The sequence below is a fragment of the Myotis brandtii genome, unplaced genomic scaffold, assembly GCF_000412655.1.
Source record: "Myotis brandtii unplaced genomic scaffold, ASM41265v1 scaffold303, whole genome shotgun sequence".
NCBI lineage: Eukaryota > Metazoa > Chordata > Mammalia > Chiroptera > Vespertilionidae > Myotis > Myotis brandtii.
Window position 1 is genome coordinate 1,028,427 of NW_005361573.1, and position 16,395 is coordinate 1,044,821.

The following is a 16,395-nucleotide window of genomic DNA, read 5'->3' on the forward strand; positions in this document are numbered from 1 at the left end:
CACTTCCGGTGACCTTGCATCTGCCCTGCAGGTGGACGAGCAGATTCATGCCTGCTATGCACAGACCATGTCCGAATGGCTGGGCTGTGAGGCAATTGTGCGGCAGAGGGAGCGGGAGTCCCACGCAGCCGCCCTGGCCAAATGCTCATCAGGGGCCAGCCTGGATGGTCCCCTGCACCGGATGATGCACAGGGACTCCACCATCAGCAACGAGGTGATGGGCGGCTCACCTGAGGGAGTGGAGGGTGGGGTGTGAAAGCCAGGATCCTCTCCATCAGGCTGTGGTAGGAATGGTGAGGGCTGGGTGCCTGGGGACAGAGCCTCACCCCTAGTTTTTGGGTGGAAGGAGACTTTGTAGTTTGACAGACCTAAGTTTGAACTCTAACCCATTTTCTAGCCCTGGTGCTTCAGGCAAGCACCCATACTTCTGGGCCTCAGTTTCCTCATCTGTCAAAGGGAAATAATCATTTATAGGGGAGGTTTGTGCGCAGCTTAAATGAGTAGTGTACATAAAGCACCTACCACAGTGCTAGACTTCCATTTATTCAACAGATGCTTATTGAGTGCCTACCATGTGCCAGGTACTGTCAGGAATGTTCTGAGATATCAGGAATACTTCAGTGGCCAAGTCAGACATATCTGTTCTCACAGAGTCTCCAGTTTAGTGGCCCAAAGCAGGAACTGAAAAAAAAGTTAATTCTCTTCACTAGTGATGTATCACCTATCATTTTGCTACACTAATACTGCGTAACAAGCAATCCTCAAAAGTCAATGGGTTTCTAACAACACACATTTCCTTTTTCTCGTGAGTTTGTGGGTCAGCAAGGCAGTTCTGAACTCTGAAGGTCAACTAAAAGTTTTGTTGACCTTCACAGAGCGCTCTCACCTGCCCGGACTGACTCAGTTGTGCTCCACGTCTTACCCTTCAGCTGGTTACCTTTTCTCACAGTAAACGCAGATTATAAAGAGAGACATACACAAGCTCTTTTTCAGGCTCTGCCCTGGTGACTTTGCTAACATCCCATTGGCCAAAGCAGGTCACATAGCCAAGCCTAGCATCAGAGTAGGCAGGAAGTAGAAGTTACAGGGCAAAAAGCACAAATACAGAGAGGGAGTAAAAAAATCAGGCCATTCATACAAGTTACTCTGTGTCTAACTAAAATGTTAGCCAGAAGTCTCAAGTAGAGAGCAGTGAAAGATGGGGTTTCCTGCTTGCAGGGGTGGGAGGTGGAGGCCCAGGGGCTGGTGGAATGGCCTCTGAAGAGGCTCCAGGGCGCAGACAGTGAAACCCCCACCCCTTTCATTTCATAGATAGGAACCTGAGGCCTTGAGAGGGGGCCTCCTGAAGTCAGGAATAGAAATGACACTAGACTTCTGACTCCCGCCCCAGCAACCCCTCCTGAGCTCAGTGCAGGGGCTCTGAGCCGGGAGGCTGCAGCCTCACCCAGGCTCCCTCCTGCCTCTTTTCTCTCAGTCCTCCCAGAGCTGCAGTTCTGGCCACCAGAACATCCGCCTGCAGAGCGACTCCAGCAGCAGCACACAGGTGACCTTCCCAAGGCCACGCCCCCTACCTGCCCATCACCCTCCCTCCAACCTGGAGCAATAATGGGCTTGGGTGCCCGTCATCTCCCAGTCACTTATGATTTATTTGTTTTAGCCGTTATACTAGCATTAAAGATTGGGTTTTTAATTACGTACGTAACCATGAATCCGTTTTCCCTGTAAAGAAGTTAAAATATTGCAGAGAAAGCTAAATTGGGCTTTGACTTCCATCATACAAACTTATGTGCACATAATTTACGTAAAATATTAGTTAACAACATAAGGAACAGGTTAAACAAAGCCTATTATATCCATGTAAATTCCTTAGTCATCCCTCCACAGAGTCAACTGCAATGCTTCCTTGCTTCTTTCTGGATTATTCTATGCATTTTCATACAGATAGATTACTCTTTTATTCTTCACAAGTGGGAGCATGTATCGCACCTTGTGCTGCCTCACTCCTTTTACTGACTGGGCAGTATTCCATCACATGCATGTTCCATATTTGAACCAGTCCCTGTGATGAGTATTTAGGTTACTGCTGGAAGCAGTCCATCTGTCTTTGTGCACCTTGTCTTCAGGTGTTCGAGTCTGTGGACGAAGTGGAGCAGGTGGAGACAGAGGGCAGGTTGGAGGAGAAACAGCCCAAGATCCCCAATGGGAACCTGGTGAATGGCACCTGTTCCCCGGACTCCGGCCATCCTTCCTCCCACAACTTCTCCTCTGGCCTCTCGGAGCACTCGGAGCCCAGCCTGAGCACCGAGGACAGTGTCATGGACGCCCAGCGCAGTGCCTCCCTGGTGCTGCGACCTGGGGACAGCAGCGTGGACGAAGGGCAGAGTAGCGAGGCCACCACTTCCCGGGACGAGGCTCCCCGTGAGCAACTGGCCGTGCAGGACAGCCTGGAGAGTGACCTCCTCGCCAATGAGAGCATGGACGAGTTCATGTCCATCGCAGGCAGCATGGACGTGGCTCTGCCTGAAAAGGAGGGCCCCCCGATGGAGGGCTGGGGGGGCAGCGAGGCGAAGTGCAGCCGGGCGGACAGTGAGGACAACCTCTCAGAGGAGCCCGAGATGGAGAGTCTCTTCCCGGCCTTGGCTTCTCTGGCCGTGAGCACAGCTGCCAACAACGAGGCGTCCCCCGTGTCATCCAGCGGTGTCACCTACTCCGTAAGTGTCTAGAATTCTCCACTCAGTTTCCTACAGCTGCAGTAGGGAGGGAGTGCACCCCAAACCTCAGTTTCCAGACAACCCTGGTTCATTGCATTTTCCTCATCACAGAGAGTTCACTGTGGAAACCGATCTGGGGGGAATGATGATAAAATACTTAAAGAACACAGCCTTAGCAGTCAAACAGTCCTGGGTTTAGAGTGACCAGTTAGACAGGTCCCTTCATCTTTCTGAACCTCAGTTTCCCTATCTGCCTTCCTGGGTGGTTTTCAAAATCACTGAGTCAGGTCCTCTGTGCCTACCACATCGTGAGCACTCGATCAATCGATAGCAGCCCTGATGATGAGCATCTTGACTTACACGCAGGTCCAGTATCTTCTAAATCTTTGAGTTTGGCTCTTTGGAGTCCTGCCTCAATGTGAAAAGTCTCACTAGACTTCTTACCTTGAGGGAGGGTCCCCCGTGTCATCCAGCGGTGTCACCTACTCCGTAAGTGTCTAGAATTCTCCGCTCAGTTTCCTACAGCTGCAGTAGGGAGGGAGTGCACCCCAAACCTCAGTTTCCAGACAATCCTGGTTCATTGCATTTTCCCCATCAGAGAGATCACGGTGGAAACCCATTTGGGGGAAATGATGATAAAATACTTAAAGAACCCAGCCTTAGCAGTCAAACAGCCCTGAGTTTAAAGTGACCAGTTAGACAGGTCCCTTCGTCTTTCTGAGCCTCAGTTTCCCTATCTGCCTTCCTGAGTTGTTTTCAAAATCACTGAGTCAGGTCCTCTGTGCCTACCACATCATGAGCACTCGATCAGTCGATAGCAGCCTTGATGATGAGCATCTTGACTTACACGCAGGTCCAATATCTTCTGAATCTTTGAGTTTGGCTCTTTGGAGTCCTGCCTCAATGTGAAAAGTCTCACTAGACTTCTTACCTTGAGGGAGGGGGAACCACAGCACCATTAAATCCAAGCTTAAATGTTCCCGTGTTGGCAGCATCCCTCAAGCAAAAGCCAGCTTTGGTATTTTCTTGCCTTTTTGGATTAATTTTGGCTTTTAAATGTTCTTTTGTTTTCTTGCCATATCATTGAGCCATGTCATCAGGATTTTTGGGTCAAGGCATCAGGTCCAGCTTATTTCCAGAATCGGACTTCAGTTCTTCCACTTATCCAGTCTTCGGCAGAGAGGGACATACTTCCAGCTACAGTTACAACTCTCTTTTAGTTTCTTCATCTATAAGCTGCATCTGTAGGGGATCAGATCGGATGGGGAAGGTAGAAGGTGGACTGCAGAGAGCCCAGCTAGAACTGCAGCCTCTGCAGCTGGCACCATGCCCACCAGATCTTATTCCAGCCCACACTGACAATATAACAGTCAGTAGTGTTAATAATAGAGGACATTTATTAAGCACATACTGTATACCAGGCTCTATCCTGAGCCCTTCACCGACATCATCTCTTTTAATCCTCACAACAAGCCTCTGAGGTAAGTATTATCCCCCTTTATAGGTGAGGAAGTGGAGGCTCGGGGTACGACATTGCTCAAAGTCCTCCAGCTGGGCAGTGGCTGAGCGGGAACTCATCCCCACATCTCTGGGGCTCTGGAATCTCTGCTTTATTTTATTAAGCCAAGACCTGGGGCTACTTACTACTTTTCATTAAAAGTTATTTTTATTTCTAAAAGTATGGAAGTAACCCAGGCTGATTAAAAACCTAAATCAACCAAGGAAATCAGTTCATAGGTATAAAGAGAAACTTCTCCCATATCCAGTCATCAATACCACTCACCAGAAGAAGTAAGTACTGCTAATATGTTAGGGAATATTCCTCTAAAGCTATATATATAGCATAGATAGTATATTATATGACATATAATAACATCATGTTTTATAGTGTAAAAATTTTTTTACCTACATGGAATTATACTACAAACTTTCTCTACAACTTGATTTTTGCACTCAGTAATACATCCTGGACTTCTTTCCATGCTACTCTAACTTGGTTTGGCAAACTACTATGCCCACAGGCCAGCTCCAGCCCATCACCTGTTTTTGTAAATAAAGCTTTATTAGAACCCAGCCATGCCTATTTGTTTGCATAGTGCTGTGACTGCTTCTGCAGAGTTGAGCAGTTGAGAAGAGATGATGTGGCCTTCAAAGCTGAAAATAATTGTTGTCTAGACTTCTCAGAAAAGGTTTACTAATCCCCGCTCTAGCACATTCTTATTAATAAGCACCACTGCTTAACTATTCTCTATTACTGTCCCCCAAGCAACCAAAATTTAGTCTAGGAGGTACAAATATAATGTAACATACTAATGTTACATTAAAACGAAAAACTACTGGGGGAGAAGGAAGGATAGACTGATTTTTGCCAGGTTATGGCATTGGGAAAAATCATGGAAGACACCACATAGGTGGTGGATGGGGAGGTAGAAGGTGGACTGCAGAGAGCCCAGCTAGAACTGCAGCCTCTGCAGCTGGCACCATGCCCACCAGATTTATTCCAGCCCACACTGACACTATAAGAATCAGTAGTGTTAATAATAGAGGACATTTATTAAGCACGTACTGTATACCAGGCTCTGTCCTGAGCCCTTCACTGAAATCATCTCTCTTAATCCTCACAACAAGCCTCTGAGGTAAGTATTATCCCCCTTTATAGGTGAGGAAGTGGAGGCTCAGGGAGTACGTCATTGCTCAAAGTCCTCCAGCTGGGCAGTGGCTGAGCGGGAACTCATCCCCACATCTCTGGGGCTCTGGAATCTCTGCTTTATTTTATTAAGCCAAGACCTGGGGCTACTTACTACTTTTCATTAAAAGTTATTTTTATTTCTAAAAGTATGGAAGTAACCCAGGCTGATTAAAAACCTAAATCAACCAAGGAAATCAGTTCATAGGTATAAAGAGAAACTTCTCCCATATCCAGTCATCAATACCACTCACCAGAAGAAGTAAGTACTGCTAATATGTTAGGGAATATTCCTCTAAAGCTATATATATAGCATAGATAGTATATTATATGACATATAATAACATCATGTTTTATAGTGTAAAAATTTTTTTACCTACATGGAATTATACTACAAACTTTCTCTACAACTTGATTTTTGCACTCAGTAATACACCCTGGACTTCTTTCCATGCTACTCTAACTTGGTTTGGCAAACTACTATGCCCACAGGCCAGCTCCAGCCCATCACCTGTTTCTGTAAATAAAGCTTTATTAGAACCCAGCCATGCCTATTTGTTTGCATAGTGCTGTGACTGCTTCTGCAGAGTTGAGCAGTTGAGAAGAGATGATGTGGCCTTCAAAGCTGAAAATAATTGTTGTCTTCACTTTGTGTCAGGATAGGTGCTGAGAAGGTCTATCTGGTGAGCACATCAGGGTCCTCATGAAATAAAAAGTCCTCTGTTCCATGATGGCCAGTGCTGAATGCCAAGTGCCCGCCACCCAGCCAGGGCGTTGCTAGCCACTGATGGTACAAGCAGGAATGGGAATTAAAAGAAAAACCCAGGCCCAGATTAGAATGACACGTGACCTATGCGGTCTTTCTCCCAGTAACCCATAATCCCAGTCTTATCATGATAAACACATCAGACAGACTCCAGTAGAGAGGCATTCTAGAAAATACCTGACAAGTACTCTTCAAAACTCCCAAGGTCATAAGAAACAAGGAAAGCCTGAGAAACTTTCATAGCCAAGCGGAACTAAGGAGACATGACAAATATGTCTACCCTAGATGGGTTCTTGGAACAGAAGAGGGGCATTAGGTTAAAAACTGTGGTCTTTAGTAAATAATATATTATCAGTGGGCCATCAATGATAACAAAGGTACCATATTGCATATAAGATATTCGTAATAGGGGAAATTGGGTGTGGAGGTATATGGACATTCTCTCTACTCCGTACTCAGTTGTTCTGTACATCTAAACTGTTTTTAAAAAAATAGTCTAAAAAAATGAATGCGATCCTACTATGCCTTGGGAAACCTCATAACTCTCCCCAAAATTACTAGGTGTTAAGAGAAAAAAGGTACCCCTTTTAAATAAATGTTTTAAATACTGGGTTAAACAATATGAAAACAGATTTCTTTATTGTAGGACTTTTCAGAGCTTTTTCTTTTCTTTCTTTTTTTTTTTAACGGTACAAATGGCATTTGGTTGCAACAGGCAGTGGAAAAGGAGACGATACGACAGCTCCAGATCCTGTGGCAGCTTCAGACGCCCAGCCAGGGCGTTGCTAGCCACTGATGGTACAAACAGGAATGGGAATTAAAGGAAAAACCCAGGCCCAGATTAGAATGACACATGACCTATGCGGTCTTTCTCCCAGTAACTCATAATCCCAGTCTTATCATGATAAACACATCAGACAGACTCCCGTAGCTCAGAGCTTTTTCTTTTCTTTCTTTTTTTTTTTAACGGTACAAATGGCATTTGGTTGCAACAGGCAGTGGAAAAGGAGACGATACGACAGCTCCAGATCCTGTGGCAGCTTCAGACTCCGTGGCCGTCCTCAGAAAGCGAGCTTTTTCCTAATATTTGTAGTGACTCTCAAAGCAGCTTTTCTCAAAATTATTTTAGCATTTTTTTTTGCATAACATCCTTCCAATATTGATGTTTCCTATTGTAATACAGAAGTTCCCAGACAATATATGGACATTCTCTCTACTCCGTACTCGGTTGTTCTGTACATCTAAACTGTTTTAAAAAAAATAGTCTAAAAAAATGAATGCTATCCTACTATGCCTTGGGAAACCTCATAACTCTCCCCAAAATTACTAGGTGTTAAGAGAAAAAAGGTACCCCTTTTAAATAAATGTTTTAAATACTGGGTTAAACAATATGAAAACAGATTTCTTTATTGTAGGACTTTTCAGAGCTTTTTCTTTTCTTTCTTTCTTTTTTTTTAATGGTACAAATGGCATTTGGTTGCAACAGGAAGTGGAAAAGGAGGGGATACGACAGCTCCAGATCCTGTGGCGGCTTCAGACTCCGTGGCCGTCCTCGGAAAGCGAGCAAGCGAGCTTTTTCCTATATTTTTTAGGGACTCTCAAAGCAGCTTTTCTCAAAATTATTTTAGCATTTTTTTTGCATAACATCCTTCCAATATTGATGTTTCCTATTGTAATACAGAAGTTCCCAGACATGAGAATTTCATGAACCCTGCCTTGAAATGGATGCACCAGCATTCCATTGTCCATGTGCTTCTCATGTGTGGCCAGCTCAGGGCCTGAGACCATGACTTTGGGACCTGCAGTTCCTCGGGCAGTGGTGGAGTTGATGGTTTCTCCTGTGCTCTTTCCCCAGAGGCCCTCACCTTCAGCTGCTTCACGGAGCTTATGAAGAGAATGAACCAGAACTTCCCCCATGGAGGCGCGATGGACACACACTTTGCCAACATGCGGTCACTAATCCAGGTGTGACTCAGTCCTATTCAATAATATAACTTATTCCAACTCAACCCAATGGGCCTCAGGTCAACTTAATAGCCACTCCTAGTTTAACTCAACTTAGTAACTCAGCCCAGCTGAGTTGAACTCAAAAACTCAAGTCTGCCCAGCCAGCGTGGCTCAGTGGTTGAGCATTGACTTGTGAACCAGAGGTCAGGGTTTGATTCCTGGTCAGGGCACATGCTCGGGTTGCGGGCTCGATCCCCAGTGTGGGGTGTACAGGGGACAGCCGATCAATGATTCTCTCTCATCATTGATGTTTCTATCTCTCCCTTCCTCTCCCTTCTTCTCTGAAATCAATAAAAATATATATTTTTAAAAAAAAACTCACCACTTAACCTCTGAATTGAACTAAAAAATTTAGTTCAGCTCAACCTTAAGTCAACAACTCAAATCAGTTCTACCAGATTCATTTTCACTGAGCATTTACTCAGTCCAGGCACTATGACCACACAATGACCAAGACACGGCCCCATCCCTAAGAGGATGTTTGATTGTATTGGTTTTTTCCCTCAAAGTAATGTTTGGGTATATTACACATACACACACACACACACACACACACACACACACCTTTATTGAGATGTAATTCAAATATAAAATGTACCCTTTTTAAATTTACAATTCAGTGGGTTTTAGAATATTCACAGTTGTGAAGCCAACATCACAGTCTAATTTCTGAACATTTTCATCCTCCCAAAAAGAAACTCCATACCCAGTAACATTAGTTCCTCTCCCCAGCCCCTGGCAACCACAAGCCTACTTTCTGTCTTACACATTTATCTTTTCTGGACATTTCATATAAATGGCATTATACTACAATGACCAAGACATGGCCCCAGCCCTAAGAGGATGTTTGGTTGTATTGGTCTTTTTCCTCAAAGTAATGTTTGGGTATATTACACACACACACACACACACACACACCTTTATTGAGATGTAATTCACATATCATAAAATATACCCTTTTTAAATGTACAATTCAGTGGGTTTTAGAATATTCACAGTTGTGAAGCCAACATCACAGTCTAATTTCTGAACATTTTCATCCTCCCAAAAAGAAACTCCATACCCAGTAACATTAGTTCCTCTCCCCAGCCCCTGGCAACCACAAGCCTACTTTCTGTCTTACACATTTATCTTTTCTGGACATTTCATATAAATGGCATTATATAATATGTTGCTTTTGGGTCAGGCTTCTTTCACTTAGCATAATGTTTTCATGGTTCATCCACGTTGTAGCATGTAGTATTTGTTTTTATTGCCAGATAATCTTCCATTGAGTGAATATACCATTTTTTTTTATCCATTCATCTGTTGATGGACATTTGGGTGGTTTCCACTTTTTGGCTATTATAAATAATGTTGTACATTTATGTATAAGTTTTTATGTGGACATATGTTTTCATTTCTCTTGGGGACATATATCTATATGCAGCCACACCATTTTACATTCCTACCAGCAGCATATGAGGCTTCCAGTTTCTCTCCATCCTTGTCAACACTTTGCTGCCTGTCATTTTTATTATAGTCTTCCTAGAGGTGTCAAATAGTATCTCATTATGGTTTTATTTGTATTTACCTAATAACTCATGACATGGAGAATTACTCATGTGCTTATTGGCCATTTGCATATCTATTTTGGAGAAATGACTAGGTTAGGTTGAGCGAGGCTGATTTCTACTTCAAATCCTTTGCCCATTTTTTACTGCACCTGGTTATTAAGGGCTGTATGGTGTCCAGTATGGGGATGGACCATCATTTATCCAGCTGTCCCCTCTGGTCTGGCCTTTCGTCAGGAGGCTGATACCCACCTTTCCTTCCTCTGACAGATCCTGGACTCAGAGCTCTTTGAGCTGATGCATCAGAATGGAGACTACACTCACTTCTACTTCTGCTACCGCTGGTTCCTGCTGGATTTCAAACGAGGTACAAACTTCAAACTGGGGCCTTGTTCCCAGTCTCTTTGTAGCAGAACCTCAGGGAAAAGATACTGCAGAGCAAAAGCTAGTGTAAGAGAGTAGCACCTACTTATTGAATTCTCATTATCAGTTCGCCTACCTTATCTTGCAGTGACACCATGCACTAGTAATACTGCAGTCCCCATTGTACAGATGAGCAAACTGAGACTGAGAAAATTTGAACTCCGAGCTGAGAGGAATAGAGCCATTTCCCTTCCATTCTATGATGCTGCTTATCAGAGACCAAGAACTATGACGCCTTTGGAGCATGTTTCACATGGGACTTAGATATTATGGAGAACACAGTACACTGCTATTGCGCTAATTTGGGATGATACTAAGAATAACATCTAACACATACAGAGGTGTTCATTAAGTGCCAGGCACTGTGCTGAGCCATTTCTATGTATTATCTTGTTAGTCTTTTACTACCATCACCATCACCCCACTTAGAGATGAGGAAAGAGAGTATCTAGCCCAAGGTCACCTTGATGGAGCTAGAATTCAGACTGAGTTTATTGGGCATAGAAAGTCTTGCTCTCTTCTTTTTCTTTTTAAATTACATTTATTGGGGTTACATAGTAACATTATGTAAATTTTAGGTATACAAAGCCTTGCTCTTAACCATTGCTCTATTCTAGCTCTTCACTAGACCCAGATGCAGCAGCCAATTCTGTGTACAGGGGAGAGGGGAGATACACCCCCCATGGGTGCTAAAAGAGATGGGAGGGTACAGGAAGAAAGGGGGAGACTGGTCAAGGGGTAGAACTGGGATAGGTTAGTGTCAGTCAAACTGCTTAATTCCTCCACTTGCAGAATGTCAGAGTTGAAAACTTACAACCCACCTTATTTGTTAGCCCATTCTACAGATGGGGAAAACTGAGGCTTTTGATGGTCAAATGGCAGAGTCCAGGTCTCCGAGCTCCTGGCTTGAGCTCTGCTGCACCAGGACAGAAGCTCAGAGCACAGCTGGCCTGGGATTTTTCCAGAGGGTGGGCAGCACCATGAGCCCTGTGGCTGACTCTCTCCCCATGTGTGTGTGCGTTGGTGTCTGTCTCGGCAGAACTTGTCTATGATGATGTCTTCTCTGTCTGGGAGACCATTTGGGCAGCCAAACACGTCTCATCCACCCACTACGTCCTGTTCATCGCGTTGGCTCTGGTGGAGGTCTACCGTGACATCATCTTAGAGAACAACATGGATTTCACAGACATCATCAAGTTCTTTAATGGTACCCACACGACCAGGGTCTCATCGGAGGGGTGCAGGCTTCTAGAGGGCCCCTTCCTGGGGCCTTGGGAGGGATGGAAATTTATTGAGATTGACACACAGGAAGGGCTGGAGAGGGTTCTGCCCACTTCTTGTGTCTCTTCCCAATGGATGAGTCGACCTCCTGTAATGCTGAGGATATGTCTTCCCCTGGGATCTGGCAGAAGGAGCAGGGGTGTTGAAATCGAGCTCGGGGCAAACCCTGGCTCTGCCACTAGCCAGCTGCGCCCATGGACAAGTACTTCCCTCTCTAAACATCTGCTTTCTCATCTGTGAAATGGGGTAGCAGTGTCTGCTTCAGAGGGTTGGTGTGTGTAGGAAAAGCAAGCAAAGGAAGGAAGGCAGTTGATGTGAATAAAAAAGGAATAGCCTTGGAAATCAGAACAGATGTGGATTCTGATCCCAGCTCTGCCACTCAGGAGTTGGGGGATCTTAGGCAAATGGCTTCTTGTCTCTGGGCTTTAGCTCCTGGAGGATGAAAATGGTACTAGACCTCAATCACAGAGATGTCAGGAGAGTTAAATGAGACAATAAAAGCCCATCGCATGATAGCTAATCCATATGAGGGGCCCATAGCAGGAAGCTGTTGTTACTGTTTTTACTACTTATAACATTTTTTTTTAACCAAAGAAGGTTTTGGAAAAAGCAAAAGGAGAAAAAAAGCCATCTGTGACCTTCCCCTGGAAACATCATTATTTTATTTTAGAATAATTGTAGATTTACAGCAAAGTTGCAAAGAGAGTACCAAGTGTTCCTGATGCCCCTTACCCAGCTACCCTTAGTGCTAATAATAAGTACAGTTACTGACGGGGGTGTGCACCCGCTGGACTTGGCCCGCCTTCTCAAGCCTTGGAATTCGGTTGACACCACCACCTTCATTCCCTGTGCCACGTGATTTTCACTTGCTTTCTGAAAACCTAGCTGTGCAAAGCTATAAAGTCATCAACAGAAATACAATGTAGTTAGTGAACTCACTCACTCTAGTGTTCAATAGATGTGGCCTATTGCGGTGTTTCCCTCTAAATTTTTCTGGGTTCACAGTGGTGCTCTCAGGTACCTCGGCACCCAGTTTGGGAACCAGGGTCTTACTCCCTTTTTCCTCTGCTAAATGACTTCCTTATGATATATGTCTAAGTTTATGATTATTCTGCCTTAAAGATTTGACCATTTTGTGTGGCTCTTGATAACTTTATTTATTTATTTATTTATTTTGCTTTCCGTCTTTCCTTCTCCCTTCTTTTGCTTCCTTCCACTAACACTTCTAAGCATCTACTGTGTGCCCAGCATTGCTTTCTGTCTTTCCCTCCCCCTTCTTTTGCTTCCTTCCCCTGACACTTCTAAGCATCTACTGTGTGCCCAGCATTGCTTTGGGGTGCAGGCTTCTAGAGGGCCCCTTCTTGGGGCCTTGGGAGGGATGGAAATTTACTGAGATTGACACACAGGAGGGGCTGGAGGGGGTTCTGCCCACTTCTTGTGTCTCTTCCCAATGGATGTCTTAAAAAGTTTCCAGGCACTGAATTTGTAGGAAGGGGATGGGAAGACCTAACATTTTTAAGCATGCATTGAACCAACGTCATCTCATTTGATCTCACAGTAACCTAGTGAAGCAGGTACTGTTACAATCCCCATTTTACAGATGAGGAAACTGAGGTCCAGCGGTGCCTCAGGACTTCCCCACGGTCTCTGCTTCCCGATCCCTCTGGGGCTGAAGTCAGAGGAAAATGATGGGAACACCCCAGAGACCCTTCCAGGTGCTGGAAGTGTGTCCCGAGGATGGACACAGAGGGAGGCTCACGAGCTGTCCCCTTCTGCTCTTTCAGAAATGGCCGAGCGACACAACACCAAGCAGATCCTGAAGCTGGCCCGGGACCTCGTGTACAAGGTGCAGACTCTGATTGAGAACAAGTGAGGGCCGCCTCACCCGGGCAGCCTCAGCCAAGCTGCCACCTGCCTGTCGTGCCCACTTTTCCTCCCAGCCACCTGGGGAGCGAGGTCCTGGTGTCTGTCTGTGAGCATGGACTTCTGTGCAAAGAGAAACTGGCCCGACTTTGGCCGCCGGGCAGGTGGGGTCGAGGGCTTGCCCCTTGAGTTCAGCCTTACGTTTTCCTGTTTGACCAAAGATCGCCCGTGTCTGGGATTTCTCCTTGCGGGAACTGTCGGTGGATGGAGGGAACATCTTTGTTCAAGGCCTCCAGACGTCTTCTCTGTTCTTCTCTCCCCATCCCTCCAGACTGTCTTGTCAGATGAGACTTGGGATGGGATTGTTTTGGAAGTTGGTGTAGGAGTCTGTGGGGTGCCCTCTGTACTCTGGATGGGGCCTTTGCAGATGTTCCAGAACAGCCTGGAAGACCGGCTGGCCGCAAGGTTTCTGCACTTAGCACTGTTGACATGTGGACTGGGTCATCCTTTTTGGGGGGCGGGGGGTGGGAGGGTGTTCTGCACATTGTAGGATGTTGAGCAGCATCCCTGGCCTCTACCCACCAGATGCTAGTAGTACCCTCCTCCCCACCCCATTGTGACAACCCAGAATGTCCCGGATATTGCCAAATGTCCCCACTGGCTTAGAGGAGGGGCTACCAGTGAATCACCCAACCGGTTCTCTTTCTACCTAAGCTGCCTGTGTCCCGAGGCCCCCTCCCATTTAGGAAAGGCACGCGGGAGGCCTCACACGTTTCCCCTTGAGGGGTGAGATTCTGTCCGCTGTATTCTCTCATTTTTCTCCTCCACCTGACTCTGGGAGAGACTTCTTTTCAAGAAGGGAGTCTTCCTGCAGGGCTGTGGGATCCCAGAAGTGTCTGCAGGTGGGAGACAGTCCGGGGCTCTTCTGGGTTTCACCCAGAGCCCCCTGTGTTCCCCCCAGGAAAGACTGCCTCTCCTTCCACATGTGGGGTCTGGTGCTCCCGGAGCTTGGAATGTGTGTGTTGGTGCAGCTGTTCCCCAAGTGCCCTTGCTCACTCAGGACGAAGGAAGAGGAAGACAGAGGGCAGCCAGGGTGATGTGTGTGTTTTCCACGGTGGCTCAGTCAGGAAATGGTCCCCGCCACGTCTTCTCTCAAAGGGTCGCCAGTCCACAAACAGATCCTGAGTTCGGTGGCTCAGCTGCCCACCTGTCCTCCAGGAAAGTGGACCTGCTCACTCCGTTCTGATAATGCACCGGAATCGGGGGCAACAGAGCCGGGGAACTGCTCTTCCCAGGAATGGCAGGTCGGGTTTTGGAGATGGCAGGAGACACATACACGTTGAAGCATTGACACAGGGTGGTTAGTCCTCCCACCCTGAGCAAACCAGGACCGGAGAAGCCCCTGCCCTGCGTGCTGGGGAAGCTCTTCCCTCGGTCACAGCGCCTCCAACTGCATCTCAACTGCATCTGAGTCCCCACCTTCCCCTAGTGGGGCTAATGCTAGGGAAGCTCTTCCCTCGGTCACAGCACCTCCAACTGCATCTGAGTCCCCACCTTCCCCTAGTGGGGCTTCCTGGGAGGGACAGACAAGGCCCAGAGGGTTCTTGCTTCCGAAGAACGACCATCCTCTCACCCTGGTTCCCCAGTTTCCTTGGATGGGAAAACTGTGCGAAAGGCCCCTCCGAGAAAAGTGCATTCTGCCACATAGCTGCTCATAGCAGGGGATGTTTCGTTAGCACAACCCAGGGCCTAGACCCTCTGGTTCTTACTTATTTTTTGACAGAGTAGTCACACAGCACAGCACAAGATTTCCTCTCTGCCTTCTCTCGTGGTGTCCTGGGACACGTCGTGGCTGTGGCTTGGACTAACTGCTCTCTGTTCAGCTCTCTGCTTCTTCAGGTGTCCGTGAGCTGCGTCGTCGTCGTGTCCTAGAGTTGAGTGTGTGGGAGTCGTTCTGTCTGCTGCGTGCCCTCCTTTCTCAGTGTTACCAGCACATCTTGTAACTGTTTACTGAAGAGTTGTGTCTATATAGAGAGAAAACATATATAAACCAAGAGGTGTGTGAATCTGAGTTGTTTTTGTTTCTGTGTTTGGGGGAATTTTTTTTTTTAATTTGAAAGAAATGTTTGTTTCTGAAGACTCCGTCCTCCCGCCGCAGTGGCTCACATCCCCGATGGACACGAAAGTTCAAGGCAGGTGAATCACTTCGCATCCTTGTATCTTAGCTGTTCCCACGAGTAATGCTGCAGAACAGACCACCCCAAGGCTAGTGGCTTAAAGTGGACATTTATTTAGCTGGTGACTCTGTCAGCAATGTGGGCTGTGTTCAGCTGGGAGGTTCTTCTGGTCTCAGATGGACTTCATGTGTCTGTGGACAGCTGGGCTGGCTGTTGGCCAGGACAGTGGGGCAGCGGGGCCCTGTGTCTCATGTCCTCCAGCTGGCTCGCTCAGGCTTGTTTACATGGCCGTGACGGCATTTCCAAGACAGTGAGCAGAAGTGTGCAAGGCTCGAGATTGGCATCAGGTCATTTCCACCATATTCTCTTGGTCAGAGTAAGTCACATGGCTGAGCTCAGACTCAGAGAATGGGGAGGTAGACTCCACCACTCCATGGGAGACTTTGGAAAGTGACATTGAAAAGGGGTGTGAGCCTGACTGGCATGGCTCAGTGGTTGAGCATCAACCTATGAACCAGGAGGTCATGGTTAGGGCACATGCCCAGGTTGCAGGCTCAATCCCCAGTTTAGGGCATGCAGGAGGCAGCTGATAAGTGATTCTCTTGTCATCGATGCTTCTAGCTCTCCCTCTCCCTTCCTCTCTGAAATCAATAAATATTAAAAAAAAAAAGGGCTGTGGATACAGGTGGGGAAATCATTGAGGCCATTTTGCAAACAGTGTACCGTGTACCCCAAGTTCCATGCACAAGAGTGGTCCCCAGGTGGGGATGATTTCTTGGTTATGACCCCAGTTTCCTTGAGTTCCCATCATAACAACCGGATAAGGTTGGCAATATTTCACACACCTCCATTTTACAGAAAAATACAGAGAGGTCCAGAGAGGTGAAGTGGCTTGCCTGAGGTCACAAGGAAGCGGTAGAGGTGGCAT

At 46.5% G+C, this 16,395-nt stretch overlaps 1 protein-coding gene across 1 annotated transcript in view; it reads left to right on the forward strand.

Annotated features, from left to right (window-relative positions):
- The window catches only part of SGSM1 (small G protein signaling modulator 1), a 51,663-nt gene extending 37,083 nt beyond the window's left edge, over positions 1-14,580 (forward strand). The window contains exons 18-25 of the mRNA XM_014542420.1: positions 32-214; positions 1,475-1,543; positions 2,124-2,711; positions 7,494-7,510; positions 7,969-8,128; positions 9,994-10,090; positions 11,186-11,353; positions 13,212-14,580. Of these exons, the coding sequence (XP_014397906.1) occupies positions 32-214; positions 1,475-1,543; positions 2,124-2,711; positions 7,494-7,510; positions 7,969-8,128; positions 9,994-10,090; positions 11,186-11,353; positions 13,212-13,300 (1,371 nt within the window). The 3' untranslated portion in view covers positions 13,301-14,580. The remainder of the gene's footprint in view (positions 1-31; positions 215-1,474; positions 1,544-2,123; positions 2,712-7,493; positions 7,511-7,968; positions 8,129-9,993; positions 10,091-11,185; positions 11,354-13,211) is intronic.
- Positions 14,581-16,395: the final 1,815 nt, after the last annotated feature.